The sequence below is a fragment of the Sus scrofa genome, chromosome 15 (genome assembly GCF_054392235.1).
Source record: "Sus scrofa isolate SSC_HxYL_T2T_F1_AM1 chromosome 15, Sscrofa_HxYL_maternal_Yorkshire_Landrace_v2.0, whole genome shotgun sequence".
Taxonomy (NCBI): Eukaryota; Metazoa; Chordata; class Mammalia; order Artiodactyla; family Suidae; genus Sus; species Sus scrofa.
In genome coordinates this window covers 50,657,094-50,677,213 of record NC_139397.1, presented here as the reverse complement: position 1 = coordinate 50,677,213, position 20,120 = coordinate 50,657,094, and the positions used below count along the sequence as shown (strand labels likewise).

Here is a 20,120-nt window from a genome sequence, read left to right as displayed (position 1 = left end):
TCTACTTTGAGTTAATACTTGTATGTTGTTTGAGGAAGAGATCTAATTTGTGCTTTTACATGTGACTATTCAGTTGTCCTGACACGTTTTATTAAAATGATTAATCTTTACCCAATGACATGTCTTGGCATCCATATTGAACACTGAGTGTGTGAATCAGTTTGGAGACCATAACTCTCTCAACAAAATTTTAAAACCTAATCAATAGACATGGAATTATTTTCATTTATTTAATACCTTAATTTCTTTCAACAGTATTTTATAGTGTTGAGTATAAATTTCACACTTCTTCATTACTTTCATTCCTAATTATTTTACCATTTTCAGTCTATGGTAAATTGATTTTTTTTCATGAATTTTATTTAAGTGTTCATTGCTCAGGTGTAGAAATATAATTGATTTTGGATGTTGATCTTGCATACTATATCTCTCTGAATTCTCTAATCATTTTTAGTGAGTCTCTTAAGAGTTCATGTTCTGCAAACAGAGATTATTTTATTATCTCTTTTCCAATTTAGATGGCTTTCATTTATTTGTCTTGCAGATTACCCTGGCTAGAACTTCTAGTACCATATTGAATTTGACTGGTGAGAACAGACATCCTTCTTCTTCTTAATCTCAGGGTGAAAGTATTTGGTTGCCCACCATTATGTATGATGTTAGCTGGTTGTTGTTGTTTTTTTGTTTTTTTTTTCCCCCTGTTTGTTTTGTAGATGCCTATTTATATAAAGATGAGAACATTACCTTTTATTCCTAGTTTGGTTTTTTGTTTTTGTTTTCACAGGGTGCGTTGAATTTTGTCAAATGCCTTTTTTTGTTTTGTTTGTTGAGACGATCATGTGGTTTTTGTCCTTTACTCCATTGGTATGATGTGTTGCATGATTTGACTTTTGGAGACTAAACCAGCTGTTATGTGTTGAGTCAGCTGGCACTATTGGAAGCTAACAGTTGGGTGTGACAGCAGTAAAGTTAGAGCAGCCAGAAGCTTATAGAGAAAAAGGGAAAGAGACAGTTAAACCTGGACATTGTAATTAATAACCTATCAACTCTGGCTATTACTCCTTCTGATACTGAGTCAGGGCTGTTTTTGTTGGTTATTCTGATGACACTCATCAGAGGACACAGTCTGGGCATATGTGCCTCATACTCCTGTTACTGCGATTTTAACTGGGTTTTCTTTGAATGTTCTATGGTTTTCAGCAATGCTCTGAACATATGGTTTCACAGTGTTCACCAATTAAAGCCAGGCCCTTGGAGGTAGTCTTTAATGCCAGTTTTTGAGGCTGCTCTAACTGCAGAAGGGGTCTTAGCCACCTCTTCCCTTCATTTCCCGCTTAAATTTCGCTGATCTGTTAACATTCCAGTACAGTTGTTGTGATGGAGGGATTAGCTTCTTCTGAATTGCTCACCACCGAGACTGTATTGATATTTATTTATTTATTTATTTGCTTTTTAGGGCTATACCACAGCCACAGCAATGCCAGATTTGAGCTGTGTCTTTGACTTAACACTGCAGCTCATGGCAATGCCAAATCCTTAACCCACTGCTTTCCTGAAGTAGAGCTTCTTCTGTCACACTGGCCTTGAGGGCAGGAGGAAAGAGTGGGCAGGGCTTGCATGCCAAGGACTCTTGCTGTTTGGACTGAAGTTTAGAAGATTTTCTTCAATAAGAGTTATTCTGTTTGCTCATTTACTAGATGCTGTTAGAGCAATAGCCAGAGACATTAAATTGCTGGGGTTTTTTTAAAAAATAATTTTTACAATCTGTGATGATTTCACTGAAGAGATGATCCATTGAACTTCCCACAGTGTTATTTCAGAAGTGCTTCCCCCTTTTATTTTTTTCCTTTTTTCCTCTTCATCTATAATCACTGCTCCCCTTTCCATACCCCCATTAAACTCACTCTATCATACCCTGTGCATTTATTTACTTGCTCATGTAACTCAAATTATACATAGTTTTGTTCTGTGCTATGTATATGCATGTGTTCAAGTTAATGTGAGAGGTGTTATTATACACACACAATCACACACACACAGACACACGCACATAGCTTTTTAACTCAACACATTTACTGAAAATCTGTTTATGCACATCTATAAACATCCAGCTGACTTTTTATAACACCTGAAAAATATTCCACAGTACTCATAACATTTTACTATGTGTCTGGAATTGAAAAGTTCTGGACACACAATAAAGTCTATACTTTAGTCATGAAATTATAAACTTGTAATACCTTCAACTCCTTATTGTAATGGACAATAGTGCAATGAGCATTTACGTGCATATCTCCTTGTGAATGTGTGCAGGGGTGTTTCTCCAGGTGCATACCATGTATGGGATTGCTGAGTCATTATGATCCCCGGGATGCTTATTCCTTAAGATCCCTTAGACTTCTAGTAGAATTCATCCTCATCCAGAGTACATTAGGCTAGCTTTTCTATAGTTACCAACATCTGACATTGTTTTAATTTTCAATTATCCTGAGTAATAGTGACATTGACCATTACTTGATGACATGTCATTACAGTTTCCCTAAATATGAAAAGCCTATGTGTAGTCTTTGCTCATTTTTCTATTTCCATATCATTTCTGATTAATTTATACTTTTTAAAATAATTTTAATGTATAAGCTTTTTGGATGTAACTAGTCTTTCTCATAAATTTTCAAACAACTCTCAGCCTTTCGTTGCACTGAGAGTTTTAATTTTATGTAGGCAGTGTTTTTACCTGATGAACCTTATATTTAGGATCTTGTTTAAGAGATTCTTCATCAGCCAAAGGAGATGAAAATATTCACTGATTTTTTTTGCTCCTGTATTTGTACTTTAGCTTTTACATTAGGATATATAATTTAGGAGGACCTTGTGTTTTCATATTATCTAAGGTAGATATGCACTCTTTATTTGCCACTTGAGTTTTTAATCCCAGACCATAATTTAGCTGTGGCTAAATTAGCTAAATATGTATATTGGATATACATACATATATACATGCACAAACACACATATGTATGTCTATGCTTATATGTATATATTCAAATTATATGCAAAGTTTTCAGGCGCACATGGATCTGATATTGAACTGTTGTTTCTATTCCATGTGCCCATCTTTCTTTGTCTGGTTAGAGCTACAATATTTCTTATTTTATACCCTTTTAGTTATAACTTCCTTCCTATCTGGTAGGACAAGTGTATTCTCATTGCTCTTCTTTTTCAGAATTGCTACAGGAATTTGTGGAAACCTTTAAATACATTTGGGGAAAATATGCTTAAATCCTCAAAAACTACTTTGTACATTTTGATCCAAAGTACACTGAAATAATCCATCAGTGTTGAAGTTGACATTTTTCTTATTATGTTATCCTGGTCTCAAGTTTCATCTCTCTCCAGTTAAGTATTTCCTTTTTTTCTTTGAATAGAATTTTAATTGTCAACAAAAATATTTAACATTAATTATAATTTATAGGTACATTTTAAATTTTATGAATATTATTTTACCTTATGGTATATTTTCTGGTATAAATAGCCAGTATTAATTTTTGTAAGTTGATAATGTCTACATTGGACTTGCTAATAAATTCCTCTATTGATTCATAGAGGTTGTTTCTTGATTCTATTAAACTTTATGTATAGATGATATATACAAATTCATTTGTTCTTTTTCCTTTCATACCTCTTGTTTTCATTATATTGCACTGTTTCCCTTCAATTTTGTATTAAAAAATAACATTGAAAGTAGATACACTTTGATCTTGTTTTTAAAAGACATGTTATTCTAAGTGTATATATAAATTTGTTTTTTGTTATAATTTGGTATGTAAATTGTATCAGGTTACATAAGCTAATTTTGAGGATTTAATCATAAAATATGAATTTCATCAGATGCTTTCTCTGTGTCTGTTGAGATAATGATGCAATTTATTAAGTCATTAGTAATTTTTATTTCATTGACAGATTTCCTGACATTAAACTACTTGTGTTTCTTGAATATATTTAACCGTCCAGTTCATCATTCACTGTCAGATGAAAATATTCCAACTGTAATATTATCAATTTAAATTAAGGTTCAAAAGTGAAATGGAGATATGATTTCCTTTCTTATTTTAAAAATCAACATAATACTCCTAAGATATAAGGAAATAGAATAAATACACAACTGTTAATTTTTTTATTAATTTATATTTTATAAAGTTTAATTTTTCTATGTACATTTAAAAGCCATAATCCTTAAGATGTATTTCTGTGAGTTTGTAGAAATGAAGATCTTTTGTATTTTGTTTTGGGGACATTGTCAATTAATATATATCAAAATATATTGCTGTGTATTTATTGCATTATTTGGGGTATATCTATTTTTATGCAATTCTTTTACTTTTAGGGTTTTATATTTTATCTATTTCCACATATCTTGTTTTTTTCTTGAATAGTTTTTCAGATATTTTTAGATTCCAATTAATTAGATTCCAATTTACTTTTATAAATCTTCTTTTAAAACTACATACATTGTGATGTCACTTTTGATCATAACAGCGTCCTCTATTTCATAGCTTTCCTCCTCCATCTTTGTTATATCTTTTCTTACTTCTTTGGGTTGTTTAGTTCCTGTTCTAGTTTTTGTGTTCATAGTTTGCACACTCTTTTTCATTCAGTTTTTCTAACAAATGTATTTAAAGTTATAAATTTCCTTTTAAAGGATGTTTTATTACATTTTGTGTACTTTTATAGTATTCTAGTTTTATGTGTTCTATGAGATTTTTTTAAATTTCTTTTCTAATCCAAGGGTAATACAGTAGTATGTTACTTTCTAGAATATGCTTTTAAAGCTCTGCTTTATTACTGATTTCAATTGTGAGAGAATATATTCTGAATGATGATTCTTCAGAACTAGAGACTTTCTTTTCATCTGCTACATCATTATAGTTGTCAGTGCTGTATGTATAGCCAAAAATAATGTTATTCACTATTAGATTTAAATTTCATGTTTGTGGAATTCCCCTTGTGGTTCAGGCTGGTTAAGAGCCCGACATAGTGTCCGCGAGGATGTGGGTTTGATGCCTGGCCTCGCTCATTGGGTTAAGGATCTGTAGCTGCTGCAAGCTGTGGTGTAGGTCACAGATGTGGCTTGGTGTTGCTGTGGCCGTGGTGTAGGCCAGCACTGCAGTTCTGATTGGACCCCTAGCCTGGGAACTTCTATGTGCCACAGGTGCAGCCCTAAAAAGGGAAAAAGTGATTATGTTTGTGTACATGTGCATATCTATGTATATATACAAACATAAATACATACTTGTATATATTATGTATGTGTATAAAATATATAATTTTAATTTTATTCAAATTTTATGAGTTTTAAAAAAATCTGGTTGGTTTATCAGTTTCCTAGAGAGCACTTTAAAAGCCTTTGACTCTCATTGACAGCTAATCTGTGGTTCCATGTCCTGGAAACCAAGGACTTCTCCTGCTTTGGGCTTTTCTCCACTTCCTGGCTCTCCTAATGAACCCACTGCCCTCAGACTGAGCTCCCTGGCCGCATCAGAGATAAGGGGGGAGCCAGCCAGCTGTTCACACTGCTTATTTTCTTGGTAGACAGAAGCCAAGTATTCAGACCACATTTTGTAAAGTATGCACGCTTCTTATGTTTTCCTGCTTTCAATATCCCTGCCAATCATTTTATAAATGGATTTAACATTTGGACCTTCTAGTTTTATTTTTGACGAGTGGAAAGGTTTCTTAAAGTATTATTTTACCCTAAACAGCATGTGAATAGACTTTCTGAGTCCTCGCCTATCTAAATACATTTGCACCCCCTTAAAGCAAAACCAGCTCTTAATAAACACACAGTGAATTAGAACCTCTTTCTCTTTTTCCTCCATCATATCAAATAAGAGCTTCTGTAATGGCTGTGTTTATTATTTATTGCTATATACTGTAGTAGAGATATCTGGAAACATCTGCTTCTGTCTCATTGATAGGTAGCCTTTTGGCTTTTGACTTTGTATTTTAGGGTCACTTCTTACTTCTAAGTCAAATCTTATTCTGTTATCTGTTTTCTTGCCTTTTTTGTCCTTTTTATATCCCTTAAGTTATTTTAAATCACTGTAGGGGAGTTCCTGTCATGGCTCAGTGGTTAATGAATCCGACTAGGAACCATGAGGTTGCTGGTTCGATCCCTGGCCTTGCTCAGTGGGTTAAGGATCCAGCGTAGCCATGAGCTGTGGTGTGGGTTGCAGAAGCAGCTCAGATCCCAAGTTGTTGTGGCTGTGGTATAGGCTGGCAGCTACAGCTCCAATTCGAACCCTAGCCTGGGAACCTCCATATGCCACAGGTGCGGCCCTAGAAAAATGCAAAAAGACAAAAAAAAAAAAGAAAAAAAGAAATAACTGTAGGACTGATTATTTTTTGTCACACTTCTGAGGCTGTGGGTTGTCCTTGGACTCAATGACAGACTGTGCAGCTGCTTGACTTTCCTTGGATGTGCAGCTAGCCAGTGACTTGATGTGTGTGGATCCTATGACAAGACTCTTCTCCTGTCATGGGGATCCGCAGCCCCAATGTGAGGGTTTGAGGCTTTCCCTGTTTGATCTGAGAATTTCTGCTACTGTAAAGCCTTTCCTTTTGCCTCCATCATCTGCTGTTGTGTTTTGAGACTCTCACCATTGTAGTGCATTTATACATGTGGGAGAAACAGCCACGGATATGCCTTACACAGTTCAGAACCCAACAGATGTGCAAAGGAGGGTGACCACTCAGCTTTCTGTGTGGTGGACAGTCTGTATGTTTATGGGGGAGGGGCATCCCATCAAACGGTGGAATGGTTCATCTTGTTTTTGCTGAGCACCATTTCTCTTTCATGAGTTAAAGCCACAGATTTATTTCCTCCTACATAGTTTCTATAAGTTTAAAGGAAAATATTCCTTGCTTATTTTTTCAGAAGTTTGCCAATATTCGTGTTCAGCCCATTTCCATTCTGTTTTGAATTAAATACACGTTTCAGTGGACAGTAAGATGTCACTGGCGTTTTTGACCCTGAGATAGGAGAATATTGGTTTAAATAATGAAATGGTATGTACCACGTGAGGGAAAATTATTCCTCTCACATCTCTCTCCTGCCAACAGATGTTTTTGTATAAATTTATGCAGAACTGTGTTTTGAAAAGTAACTGAATACCTTGACATCTGATCACAGTTTTGGATCTTGGGGTTTATTTTTTATTAAGTTTTATTGGGGTATAGTTGATTTACAATGTTGTATTAGTGTCATGTCTAAAGCAAAGTGAATTAGCCATACATACACATACATCCATTCTGTCTCCCTCCCCATAGATTATTACAGAACATTGAGTAAACCTTCCTGCATTATATTGTGGGTCCTTGTTAGTTACCTATTTTATATATAGTAATGTATGTATGTTAATCCCATCCTCCTGTTTACCCCCATCCCCAATCACAGTGTCCTCTTGGTAATCCTAAATTTAATTTCAAAATCTTTGAATTTGTTTCTGTTTTATATATAAATTCACAAATAAATAAATTCTCTTTTATAAATAAATTCACTTTTATCATATTATTAGATTCCACATATAAGTGATGTCACATATTTGTCTTTGTCTGACTTCACTTAGTATGATAATCTCCAGGTCCATGCATGTTGCTGCAAATGGCATAATTTTGTTCTTTTTTATGGCTGAGTAGTATTCCATTGTATATATGTACCACTCCTTGTTTATCCATTTCTCTCCATGGACGTTTATGTTGTTTCCATGTCTTGGCTATTTTAAACAGTGCTGTAATGAACATTTGGGTGCACATATATTTTCAAATTATGGTTTTCTCCAGAGAGATGCCCAGGAATGGGATTGCTGGATCATATTTCTGTATTTCTATATTTAGTTTTTTGAGGAACCTCCATATTTTTTTCTATAATGTTTATACCAGTTTATATTCCCACTAACAGTGCAGGAGGGTTCCCTTTTCTCCACACCCCCAGCATTTATTGTTTATATAATTTTGCTGATGGCCTTTCTTCCTGGTATGAGGTGATATCTCGATGTAGCTTCAATTTGCATTTCTCTAATAATTAGTGATGTTGAGCATCTTTTCACATGGATCTTAGTTTTAATGGTAGAACATGTCAGTGCCAGAACAAATGAGAGAGCAGCCTTAATGGCAGAAAAGCTGGGGACATGTAGGAGGTGAAATGTATCTGTTCCATATGAGGAGACAATGATCTTGTGGAGGCAACACTCCCCCGCCGCCCACTGCAAGATATCTTATCAGCAATTAATGACCAAGCACTAGTTATCCTGGCCTTGTCTACCTCCTTCTAATGGCTGTAAGATGCAGCAGCTCACGATGAACTTTTTTTTTTTTAAGGACCGCACCTGCAGCATACGGAGGTTCCCAGGCTAGGAGTCAAATTGGTGTTACAGCAACAGGCCTATACCTATAGCCACAGCAACGCCAGATCTGAGCCACATCTGTGACCTACACCACAGCTCATGGCAATGCCAGAACCTTAACCCACTGAGCGAGGCCAGGAATTGAACCCACACCCTCATGGATCATAGTCGGGTTTGTTAACTGCTGAGCCATGAAAGAAACTCCTCACGATGAACTTTTTAATCCTACCCCACCCGTCCCCTCTGAGTTTCCTCTCAGGTTCCCAGTTTTATGTTCTCAAAATAATGCTGCATTCTGAAGTATAAGATAAAATATTGAAGACATGGTATTAGAATACTCAGCCCAGGACATAAATAAAGGCAGGAAATCTCAACAGAAATGTCAATTTTTCTTTGCATGAAATAGTAGTTCTGAGCTAAACATCACATTCTATTACATTTTTTTTTTCTTTAACCAGAAGGAAATTGATGATACATTTTTATTGCAGTGTTGCCAGAGTATCTCTCTCAGCAGATACTCTCACTCCACAGAAACACCCAAGTTATAGTGTAAAGCACTTGGTAAGGGCGGGCAAGGCTCTTTATTTCAAGGAGGGCTGCCTACACTCTGGAAGGAAGGACACAGCTGATTTCAGAATAGGCTTTAGTAAATGTTTTAAAAACCTGGGTCCAGACAACTGGGAACCAACTGAAGCTCCATTAGGAAACCCTGCAGAAACTTCCTGGGTCTGAATTTATGCTGTTTCATGAATCACTGCTACTTATCTAAAACATTTTGGATAAGAACCTAATTGAGCAGAGAGTGAGGAAAAATGCAGAATGCCATTTGGCATTTTACCATCTGGAAAAGCACATGCCCACACCTTTAGTCAATCTTTAAATAAGAATCCATTTCAAGCCTGCTTTTGAGTCTTTCCTCATTTAATACTTCACAAAAGTTTTATTTAAAATCAGAATCTCAGCTGAGATTAATTTTTGACAAATGTGTAACTCTTTGTTGAAACAAGGATGCACGACGGTTTTCCATTGTGGCTTCAATACACTCATGAGTGATTATTCTAAGTAAAAATGAATGAGTAATAAGTTAGTGAATATCTCTACAGAGTCTTTGGGATCCCACAGTGTATAGCAAGAAAAGAAATGAGAGGAATTAGATTTTTCCCCTTTAAATTTTTTTTTCTTTCCACTATTGCTAGAAAAGTCAATAATATTATATTATTTAGGCCTATTTTTCTTTTAAAGGGACATTGGCAAGACTGCAAGTAGAGTAAAATGTGAACTGTAGCTCATGACTACTAGAAGGCATAGGAATTAATATTTCTTTCTATGTTTATGCATTTAAAAGAGCCTCGGAGTTCCTGTCATTGCTTATAAACTCAAATAGTAACCACGAGGATATGGGTTCAATCCCTGGCCTCGATCAGTGGGTTAAGGATCTGGTGTTGCCGTGGCTGTGGCGTAGGCCAGCAGCTGCTGTGATTTGACCCCTAGCCTAGGAATTTCCACATGTCATGTGTGTGGCCCTAAAAAGCAGAAATAAATAAATAAATAAATAAGCCTTTCACATCAATTTCTGCCAAGGAGCTGAGACTGTCTTCTAACCAATTTAGTGTTGCTTTTTCTTTTGCTGTTGTTGTTCCTCTTTAGTGCTTTTTATGTTCCTACCCATCATTTTAGTGCCTACATGAAATCTGAAACAAGTCACAATGCCTTTATTTTATAGATGAAGCTCCTGAGATAAAGAGGAAATTTGAGCTGACAAAGGGTAACCTTATTTCTAATTGTCATATTCTGAGTCTAGTAGGTGTATTCTGTTTCTCAGTTTTAAAAGGAAACATGTTCATGTGCCTTTTAGCATGGATTTTTAAAAATTTGATATGTAACCACATTATGAATAAATATATATTGCGCTCATAAAATATGAATAAGATTACAAATATATCAAAAGGTACTGCTCTCTTTTTTCTACCAAAGGCCTTGGTAGTATGTTTGCTCAGTGACCATTAGCAATCTTTTGTGGAGGAATGAATGAGCTCAAGTTCCTGAGAAATGTCTCTACCAGTGATGTAGTGAGAGCAGAACCACACCAATAGACATCAGGGGCCATGTCCCCAAAGCAGATACATCCCTAAGTGGCTTCTTGAGGCCCCCATCCTGGGACTTGATTTTCTCCCCTGTAAAATGGGAGGGTGGGATAAATGATGTCTGAACTTCCTCCCCACTCTGTATATCTGAGGCTCTAGCTAATATTCACTGACTCCAGAGCTAGTCAGCTACAAAGAATGAGCAACCACCTACCTATGTCATCAGAGTTCTTCCTATAAGAAACAAGTGCAAGAGAAATGTTCTTTAACCATGATGTGAAGTCAGAGCCAGTGAAGTGGAAAATAATCAGCCTCGATGCCAAAGTCAGATGAAAATAAAGTGAAAACAGATCCCACTCAACCAGGTGGATGATCTTGGCTTGCTTGCTTTGTTACACTTGAAGTCATGCTTTTGACATCAGCGCTATGAAGTCCAGTTAAAATGGACATCAGTTCAGCTCAGTATCAGATTCTTGTTAGAGGAAACTCAGAAGAGCTCAGGTAGAAAGGAATGAAGACAGCAGCAATGACCTTTTCTAGAAAGAAGTGCTCAATATTCAAAATGTCCTTTCACGTTAAGTAGACTGTAACTCTGAACAAAAGAATGGTGTAACTACCCCCTAAATAGTTACTACAATGCCATACAAGAGAGAACCCCAGGTTTAACAAAACGTACAACAAATGAAAGATTTTGCTGTTTCCAAACACAGAAGATTTGCGAGCCAGGATGGGTGGCAATGACTCTGGCCAGGACACCTTACAGGGGTCCACACTAGTGAGAAATGACAGGACACTGAGCTAAGACCTTGACCATGAAGGGAATAAGAGCTGGCATTGACTGACTGTTGCCTGTGTACAAGGCTGCATTCTATGCCCTGTACCATATGTGTTAGTAACATAATCCTCACAAAACTCTATTGTTTGTGATCAGAACCTCATATGTAAGATGACATAGTGTGTCTGACTCCAGAATCCACAGCTTTAACAATTATCTTCTTCTGCCTCTTCAAGTTCAGGTCTTAAGAAAGGACAGATCTGATGAATGACCAGATGTTGGAAGCAGAATGTCTTGGGGACACAGAGGTGTCTGGCAGAGCCACAGTGAAAAAGTATGTGGTCTCTCCTTTGAAAAGCTCTGACTAGTAAATATACATGTGATATATATTCATGCATAGACTGTATGTGAATATTTATACTTTACCAATCTCAGTGTGATTTTCCAAGCAACTCACTGCTACTTCAACAATTCTTGTAAGATGTTTTTCAGTTTGTTTTATTTTTGTTATTTTTTATTAAAGTATAGTTGATTCATTGTTGCAAGGTGTTTATTAATACTGAAATTGGGGCATTCTTCATGGCTCAGCAGAAACAAATCTGACTAGCATCTATGAAGATGCAGGTTCAATCCCTGGCCTCGATCGGTGTGTTAAGGATCTGGCATTGCCGTGACATGTGGTGTAGGTCACAGTCACGTATTGGATTGACGTTGTAGTGGCTGTAGTGTAGGCCAGCAGCTACAGCTCTGATTCGACCCCTAGCCTGGAAATCTCCATATGCTGTGGGTGCATCCCTAAAAAGACAAAAAATAAAATAAAATAAGATAAAATACTGAAATTGAGTGTCTGAGGTCAATCACATAAACTAAGGTAGATTCAGGCCCCTCTTTTCAGACACAAATCCACATTTTTACAGTGGCATAAAGAGGATGGAGGAGGAAGAGGCGTGATCTAGCACCATACCTATTGACTTTTTCTTTTTTTTCTTTTTCCTTTTTTTTTTTTTTTTTTTTTTTTTGCAAATAACAATACATCTGATTTTCCTGATTTTTTTTTTTTGGTAAGGTCATAGTTTCCTGCCATGTAAATGCTAGTCTGATTTATGTTATGGTACTTATGGCTCAAATGATATTCATCAACCTTAATTTTTATTAACTAACCATTGGATTTCAAAGACGGACCTTTACAAACCATCCTGGAGTGCCCTGGAAATATGGACAGTATAACCTATTATATGACTATTGTGAACATGGATTTATTTTCCTGCTTTTGAAAGTAAGTCAAACTCCCCAGAGTTCATGCAAATATGGAATTTAGGATGGGAAGTTTGATTGATTCTCTTTGTTTGCCTTTAGGAAGAACAAGATGGAATAGAATCAATCAACTGTTAGACTTTAATAACAGGCTCAAAATGTCCTGTCATGTAGTTAAGTGGGGGAAAAAAATTGAGAGAAAAAACAAACTCAACAACAAAATAGAAATGGAGAAATGCATTAAAACTGTTTTATGTATGATAAAGAACAATTTGAGTCAGTCATCCTAGATAAGTATGCTTTTAGCACTGAAAACATAGTCAGAAGCCCTGAGCTAGCTCAGTAAGGTAAGCATACGTTAGTTTTGATTTAGGCATTTCTATTCTAATAATGCAACAATAGGGCATCTCTTTGGGTCTATACTAATTAACTAGAAATAAAAGTTGAGGCCTAGGTCTTTTGATTTTTCTCCTTAGTAAATATGGGGCCTCAAGTCTCCTGAGACCTCATCTGAGTTCCCTACATCTGAGAAATGCAGAGCATATATTCAAATCTGAAAGGTGCACAGAACAAGACAGTGTGTACCACTAGTGGCATCTCTGGGCAGGTCTCTTAGTGCACAGAATTAGCAAGTCATAGCCAGGTTCTAGTGGTGGAGGCAGGAGAGAGTGGGTTCTAGTAACTGATCTTTAACATTTAAGGATGATTCTGGACAGTTTGTTTTGGTTTGGTTTGGTTTTTGGCCATACCCATAGCATAAGGAAGTTCCTAGGCCAGGGATTGAACCCATGCCACAGCTGAAACCAGAGCCACAGCAGTGACAATGCTGGATCCCACTGAGCCAAAAGGGAACTCTACTTATAGAGAGTTGAGTGTGACAAAAATATTCAACAATTTTATACAATCTCCAAGAAGCAAAGCAAGGGAGCTTTGAAAGGAGGGATCCTGGAATAGTTGGAGTAAAATTATAGCCAGGGAGAGCCAGATTAGGGCAAGGTTGGAAAATCCATACAAATCATCAGTGGGGCCTGACAGTTTGAGATTGAGCAGAGCTTGTTTTTTCCCATTTCATTAGTATTTCCCTGGAATTGAACTGATTGCTTCGGTTTGCAATTCATTTGTGGTGGGAGTTGTGTGCTGGAGCGGGGGTGGGGAGGACTTTATGTCCACCCTTGTTGGACTCTGCCTGTCACATCACAGAGTTTACATGTTTGGCACTCTTATGCATATTTATATTTTGCCTGACTTACTAAAGTAGGGGATATGAACCATAATGGGAAATCTGGGTTTTGTGCCAATTGTGTATTTGCTTCTTAGCTGTGCTAAACCCTTTGTTTACATCCATGCTTTACATCAGTTCAGATTAGGAACAAAGTTAAAGCTCATATTTTATTATCCATTTGCAGAGCATTAACATGACAAAGAAATATCCTGGGTTTATATCCAATATCAAGAAAACAATGAGTCACTTTGTATTATTCATTCAAAAATCTTCCCTACTTTTATTTTCACACACTGACTGTAATGGATAAATGAAAATCAGAAAATATATAACTATTATTTTTATGTAGTATTTTTTATGTATCCAAGTCATTTATATTTCCTAAGGGTTATATTGATGGGAATAAAAACTTTACTATGTTAAAGAGTTCTCAGCAGCTCCATGGGTTAAGGACTCAATGTTGTCACTGTGAGGATGCAGGTTTGATCCCTGGCCTTACTCAGTAGGTTAAGGATCTCACGTTGCCACATCTTAAGCTGCAGAGTAGGTTGCAGATGTGGCTTAGATTCTGCATTGCTGTGGCTGTGGCTGTGTCTGTGGCTGTGGCCTTAGCTGTGGCTCCAATTCAACCCCTAGCCAGGGAGCTTCTATATGCACAGACATGGTCATAAAAAGAAAAAAAAATTACTATCTTAAAACATATGGTTTTTAAAACTTTCTTTTAAAAAACTGTTTAACACAACTGTCAGTATAATGAAATGCTTTCCATGTAGTAGATGATCAACAAAGTAATGGCAAATGAATGAACAAACACTAGATAAACCCTTGATTTTTAATAATGTGTAATTGTAAAAAGTAAGGATGAAACTGTTAAGAAATATTTTTTAGTAAGCCATGTGCAAAATTATGTTCATGGTAGTTACCTAAATATTTTTGTAGCATTAAATTTGTCATCTTTTAAAGAGTTTCTGAAACTCAGTATTCTAGTGCTTCTGATATGACATTATTCTTTAAATTCTTACCACTCATGTGTAAAAACACCTTTCCTAATAGATAATATAATAGGTATATGGAGATGAGAGATAGGAATAGGAAAACTCACACTGAAGTGAATTTTAGGCTTAATCTCTCCTGATTTGTCTCTCTCTTCTTTTCTCTCTTACAGAAATGCAGAGGTCCATAGGTTTCTTTTTACACATGGGTGAGTAGAAGCTTTATTTCCCTACTCCGTTTTGGGTCGCATCCATTGGTGCTCACCAGTGCCTCAGGCTCTTTCCTAATACCCAATGTTTACCCATGATCCATTCATCCATGGATATTGGAATTCAGAGAGACCAACATTACTGCATCATCCAAGATGATGAATAGGATTTTGTGGAGTTCATTTTTGTCCAATTGAATGAGAGCCAAATTCTCAAATATTTTATAAAGATGAATGTTCAGTTATTGGATCAGATGCTAGGTGTGTGCAGAGCAGGTAATGGTCTGAGTGGTTATAAATGATTCATAGTTATGTTTATTATTGGTGTCCACTCTGTTGATGTAGGGAACTGATTCCTCCATGTGCATAAATAAATACTTTTGCACCTTTAAATGCATATATTTTGTAGGATAACACCCTAAGACTGGAATTCAGAGACAAGTTCAAGACTATAGTTATAAATATGGGAGTCTGGGTTACATTGGACTAACTGTATTCACCTTGAAAGTGAGTAAAAGGAGAAGAGAAATCCCAGAAATGAGACTTGGGTACTCCAACATTGAAGGGTTTATGAAGAGCTTCAGTAATAGACCGAGAAGGAGTGGATGATGGGGTAGAAAGAAAATCATATATTGAACAGAGTATTGTGTTCTGTAGGTCAAAGTAAAGTGTTTCAAAGGGAAGAAGTTATCCAGTGTGTGAGAGGGTTACCAAGGAGAGGTCTGAGAATTGTTGATTAGATTTGGCCATGTGGAGATTGTCTAAGACCTGGGCAGGAGCAAGTGAAGGATAGAAGCCTAATAGGTGTAAATTCAAGAGAGGAGAAGGGTGAGGATAAGTGGAAAGTGAGACCACAGATATTGATCATGAGAGCAGAGAAATGGGATGATGGTTGCAAAAGGAGAGAGAGCTTAAAAGACAGCTTTTCCAGGTAAAATATGTATTTATGATAGAGTGTATTGTTGTGTGTTGGTTTGCTGATGGCAGTCCTACTGAGGAGAGGGGCTTGGTGATGAAAGGGATAAGACAAGAAATTTGCCAAAGGGAATATTTGAGGAGAAATCTGATTTGGTACATAAGTGAAGATATCAATATTAGATACAATTTACAGACCTTAGGGGATCGAGATGCTCTACATAAGTGAATTTCTCTAAGAAGTCAAATCCACCTCTGTCATTTACAGTGGTTTTTAACTGGATTTCGTAGACAAATCCTCTAAAAGTGGTTATGTACTCTACTCTTTATTTTTGCTTTTAAATGATTCAGGATCCTTAATGTGAATGTACTCTACCACCCATCATGCGGAGAGTTGACTTCTGGGCTGTTTTTATAAGAATCTTATCCATAATTTTATCCTCATAGATATCATGTATCAGGGTAGTCAGGAATAGATGTTCCACAGTGATTTGAACAGGGATGTTTTAACATAAAGATGTATTAACTATTTACATGAGGTTAGTGAGAAAATTTGGATAGAACACTTGAGTGCCTTAGGAATAAGAGAGAACACTCAAGGACAGAACAGACCCAGAGGGGCCCCCTTCAGTGGTGGGATTCAGACCTGTGTGGGGAAAGTGGGTTTGGACCCACTGGGCAGGTTTGCCTTCAATTGATGCACACATGTAGATCTGAGCTGGCAGCCTGGAAACCTTCCTCTGGCACACAGGTAGGTACAATCTGGTTGAGTTGCCAGTGGGCTTAGCAGGCAGGGAACTCTATTGGGCAAAGAGCAGGCCAATCTGGATGGAAGGGAACTATGCTACAGGTCCAACAAGTGAGTACCAGAATGCTCAGGATATAGTCAGGCTGAGGTTGGCAGGCAGGCATCTAAAGACAGGAAAACATGCCTCATCATAGAAAATCTGAGACGCAGGCCAGGACTGAAAAGCTGGGAGGTGAGCGTTACTGGATGTATCTTAGACACAGAAGCAACCCAGCACTCATGGGCATGCCTTCTCACACGGGGCTCCACCAGTATCGAATGCTGGCAGAGGACAGAGGTTTGTTTCATCCAGCTCCACTGTTACCAGTGGGACATGGAAGGGTGGCTTGGAGCTGAGAGGCCATCATCACCTGTCACCTGGCACAGGCACCCTTTTTATTTATTTTAATTTTACTTACTGTTGTCGAATCTTTCTTAATATCCTCAGTGTGAATTATAGGTTATCAGACTCATCTCGAACTTTTTCCAGTTAAATAATTTTAGAAAAACTGTACCATACTTTTTAAGCAATGGCGGGAGGGGGTGACCAAAGGGTATTTTAAGCAGAAAGAGGTAACTTATATCACAGCCTACTGTATTATGCTGCCTTGAATGATCTTGAGGTTTTAATCACTAGAACATCTTACAATGTTTTTCTAGTAAAGGAATTTTTCCCTAATGAGTTTATTGGACATACATTCACCAAATTTAACCAGCTTCCATATGTAATTCTCTCTTTGGAAAGGGAATATATGACATATGTGTTATCTATTCCACCGATGATAAATCATTCTTGCGATAAGGAGACAACATGAACTATTCTGTGATCGGATATACACCATGTCAGACCAAGCTCTCTTATAAATCTACAATAGTTAAGCATCTGCTTAGTACATTTTGCTGTAATTTTTGGATAATGTTCCCAAGACACTATAATTATTCTGGAAATATCTGTATTTTGTTACTAAGCTTCTCAGATAATATTTTTAAAATAAAACTTGGACATATAAGTAGAGTCTATCTAATCTGCCAGTAGTACATCCTACTACATGAGGAAAGAAATAACTGGTAGCACACAAAATCTTTTCTTTCCTTTTCTTGGGTAAGTTACGAGGAAGAAAGAAAAGTAACCTCATCAAATTACTTTGCCATCATACTAATGACAAACCTAATAGCAAACACACTCACAGCAATTACTAGCAGGAAAGTCTTTAACTATAGAATGCTTTCATCAAGCTTTACTTGGCCTTTCTAGGGTTGATTATGGGAAGCAATCTGAAATTCATGGATCTGTGGGGCATGATTCCATGGAAAATACTGTGGAGAGTAACCAGAGTGTAAAAGAGGGTACAAAAGAGTATTTCCCAATTGAAGGAGCTTGCATTTGTTTAATCCAGAGCACGTTCATCAGTTAGAGATCTTTTATGTTAAATTTGACCAAGCGTGTACCGCACATGCAGTATATGATGTGCCATAAGTGGTTTTTTGATTGCAGAAAGATATGGATGATTAGTTGGCATTATTTAACTAAATACTATCAGAATAATTCTGAAGTGATTGTAAAAATCGCACTAGCTTTAGAAGCCAGACCAATCCCAAAGCAAGGACGGTGTTTAGTTACAAATGGTATAAATAAACAGCACTAAAGTGACATCATGAAGTAATTTATTTCAAAGTATGAAAAAATAACCCTAGATTCATCTGGTAACAGTGGACATGTTTTCAATATAATTCATTATTTCATTGGTGTTGTTTTTCTTTCCTCACAGTATTTCTTCTGAGAAATCTGAAGGTTGATAGAGCTCTCAGATAAATAGAGCATGTATACCCTAAGATTTGTGTCTTTTATAAAGTTATGTACTGGGATAAGACAAAGAAGAGTCACAGCAAAATGTCTGTCTCAGCTGTCATGCTTTCAGGGTGCAAACCAATGCTCACGTTAGCCAAACAAGGTGATCATTCAATGTAACGACTCATGGGGCTTAAAACTATCAATGCCTAGAAGTGTCTTTGACTTTTGATTTAGATTTAACATAGCTCTTTCAAAGGTAAGACATTCCTCTGTTCTAGTTTTCCTTTCCAATTTCTATTTCATTATATCTATTTACTTTCATTATACCTCTAACTTCTAAGACAAATCCTATAGTTAAAAAAAAAATCACAAACTTTTAAACAAAACTGAACTCTAGAAATAAGAAGATCATTGATCCTTTTCATCAAACCTCCTGACATTTTACGTTTACGTAATTAACTTGGACATCTGCAGTAGAATTTCTGAACCAAAATATCAGCTACTCTCTGTCAGATATTGACTGAAGGCCCTGTTTGTTTTACCTTCTTTGTTGTAAAGTAAGATCTTAGGTTTGATTAAGGTATCAAAACTTTAAAATTCTTTTATTCATTATTAGTATTCATTTATTTCTTAAAAATAAAATTTAAAATTTTTAAATAATAAAGATCTATTTAAGTTAAAGTAGTATTTATTTGAAAGGTCTTGAAATTGGACTTTGTGTAAAATGAGCTAGAACTACTTAAAAAGACAAATGACATTAAACTGGGACATAAAAAAAGACTACATATTTCTTTTTATATTACATTTAGGTGAATTTATAGTCAATAATATATATTATATTTAGGTGTGTATAATAGCATCTTTTCAAACAATTTTATTTTTTGTAATTTACAAATTATATAAAATACGTTATTTCACTTGCGCTATTCTAAAAGTCATATTTCATCCATTGTCTCCTGATGTTGAAATAAGACGTGAACTTCTGATACACTACATTTGTTCTCTTCATTTCCATGTTTGCTCTGTTCCTTATTGCCTGCAGATGACCTCCAAGGATTTTCAAAAATTTAAATGGGGCTGAATAAAATCTATGATGCATTTGTGCCTGAAATGATCCTAGCACTGCATTCTGAGTTCAGCCCTTCCCAATGCTGCATATAGAGGACCTAAGTCATTCCTTTGAGAATTTTTAGGTGTTTTCACCTGGAAAAAAGTGGTGGTAGATCTAATTGAGTCCAAATTTTTGGCTCTTAGGGTTACAGAAGCAAAAATTTGTTTGTCTAATATTTTGGTATTGTCAAAGACAAAACTTAGAGATATTGTGAAAGAAAGGATGAAGCCTAGATACTTGCATAATTTTAAACTCAAAAATGAGTCACCCATTTATTTATTTTATCAAGCAGCACAATTTACTACTCAGCTTCTATTATGTATAAAAATATGCTGATATAATGATGAGGAAAGACATCATTCTTGCCATCATGGAATTAAACTGTGCCGATTACTATGAAAGGACAATATATTCATTGATGAGTGTATAATATAGGTCGATTTGACCTAATTTAGGAGTTAAACAAAACTTATTACAGATATTATGATTAAGATTTATACTAAGGAGGGGAAACTAATCATTCAACAGCTAGTGGAACCTGTATTATGGTTTAAGCACTAGAGTGAGGATGATGTGA

The 20,120-nt window shown here is 36.2% G+C and overlaps 1 protein-coding gene across 6 annotated transcripts in view; it reads left to right on the top strand.

The window, feature by feature from the left end:
- LOC146395835 (uncharacterized) overlaps positions 1-20,120 on the top strand; it is an 811,516-nt gene that overhangs the window by 444,254 nt on the left and 347,142 nt on the right. For 4 of the 6 annotated variants that reach the window (XM_084999816.1, XM_084999815.1, XM_084999814.1 and 1 more), the window contains one exon: positions 14,903-14,938. In XM_084999816.1, the coding sequence (XP_084855942.1) occupies positions 14,903-14,938 (36 nt within the window). Of the gene's footprint in view, positions 1-14,902; positions 18,799-20,120 lie in introns of those variants that run through there. The other 2 variants (XR_014829730.1, XR_014829729.1) reach the window with 1 other exon arrangement.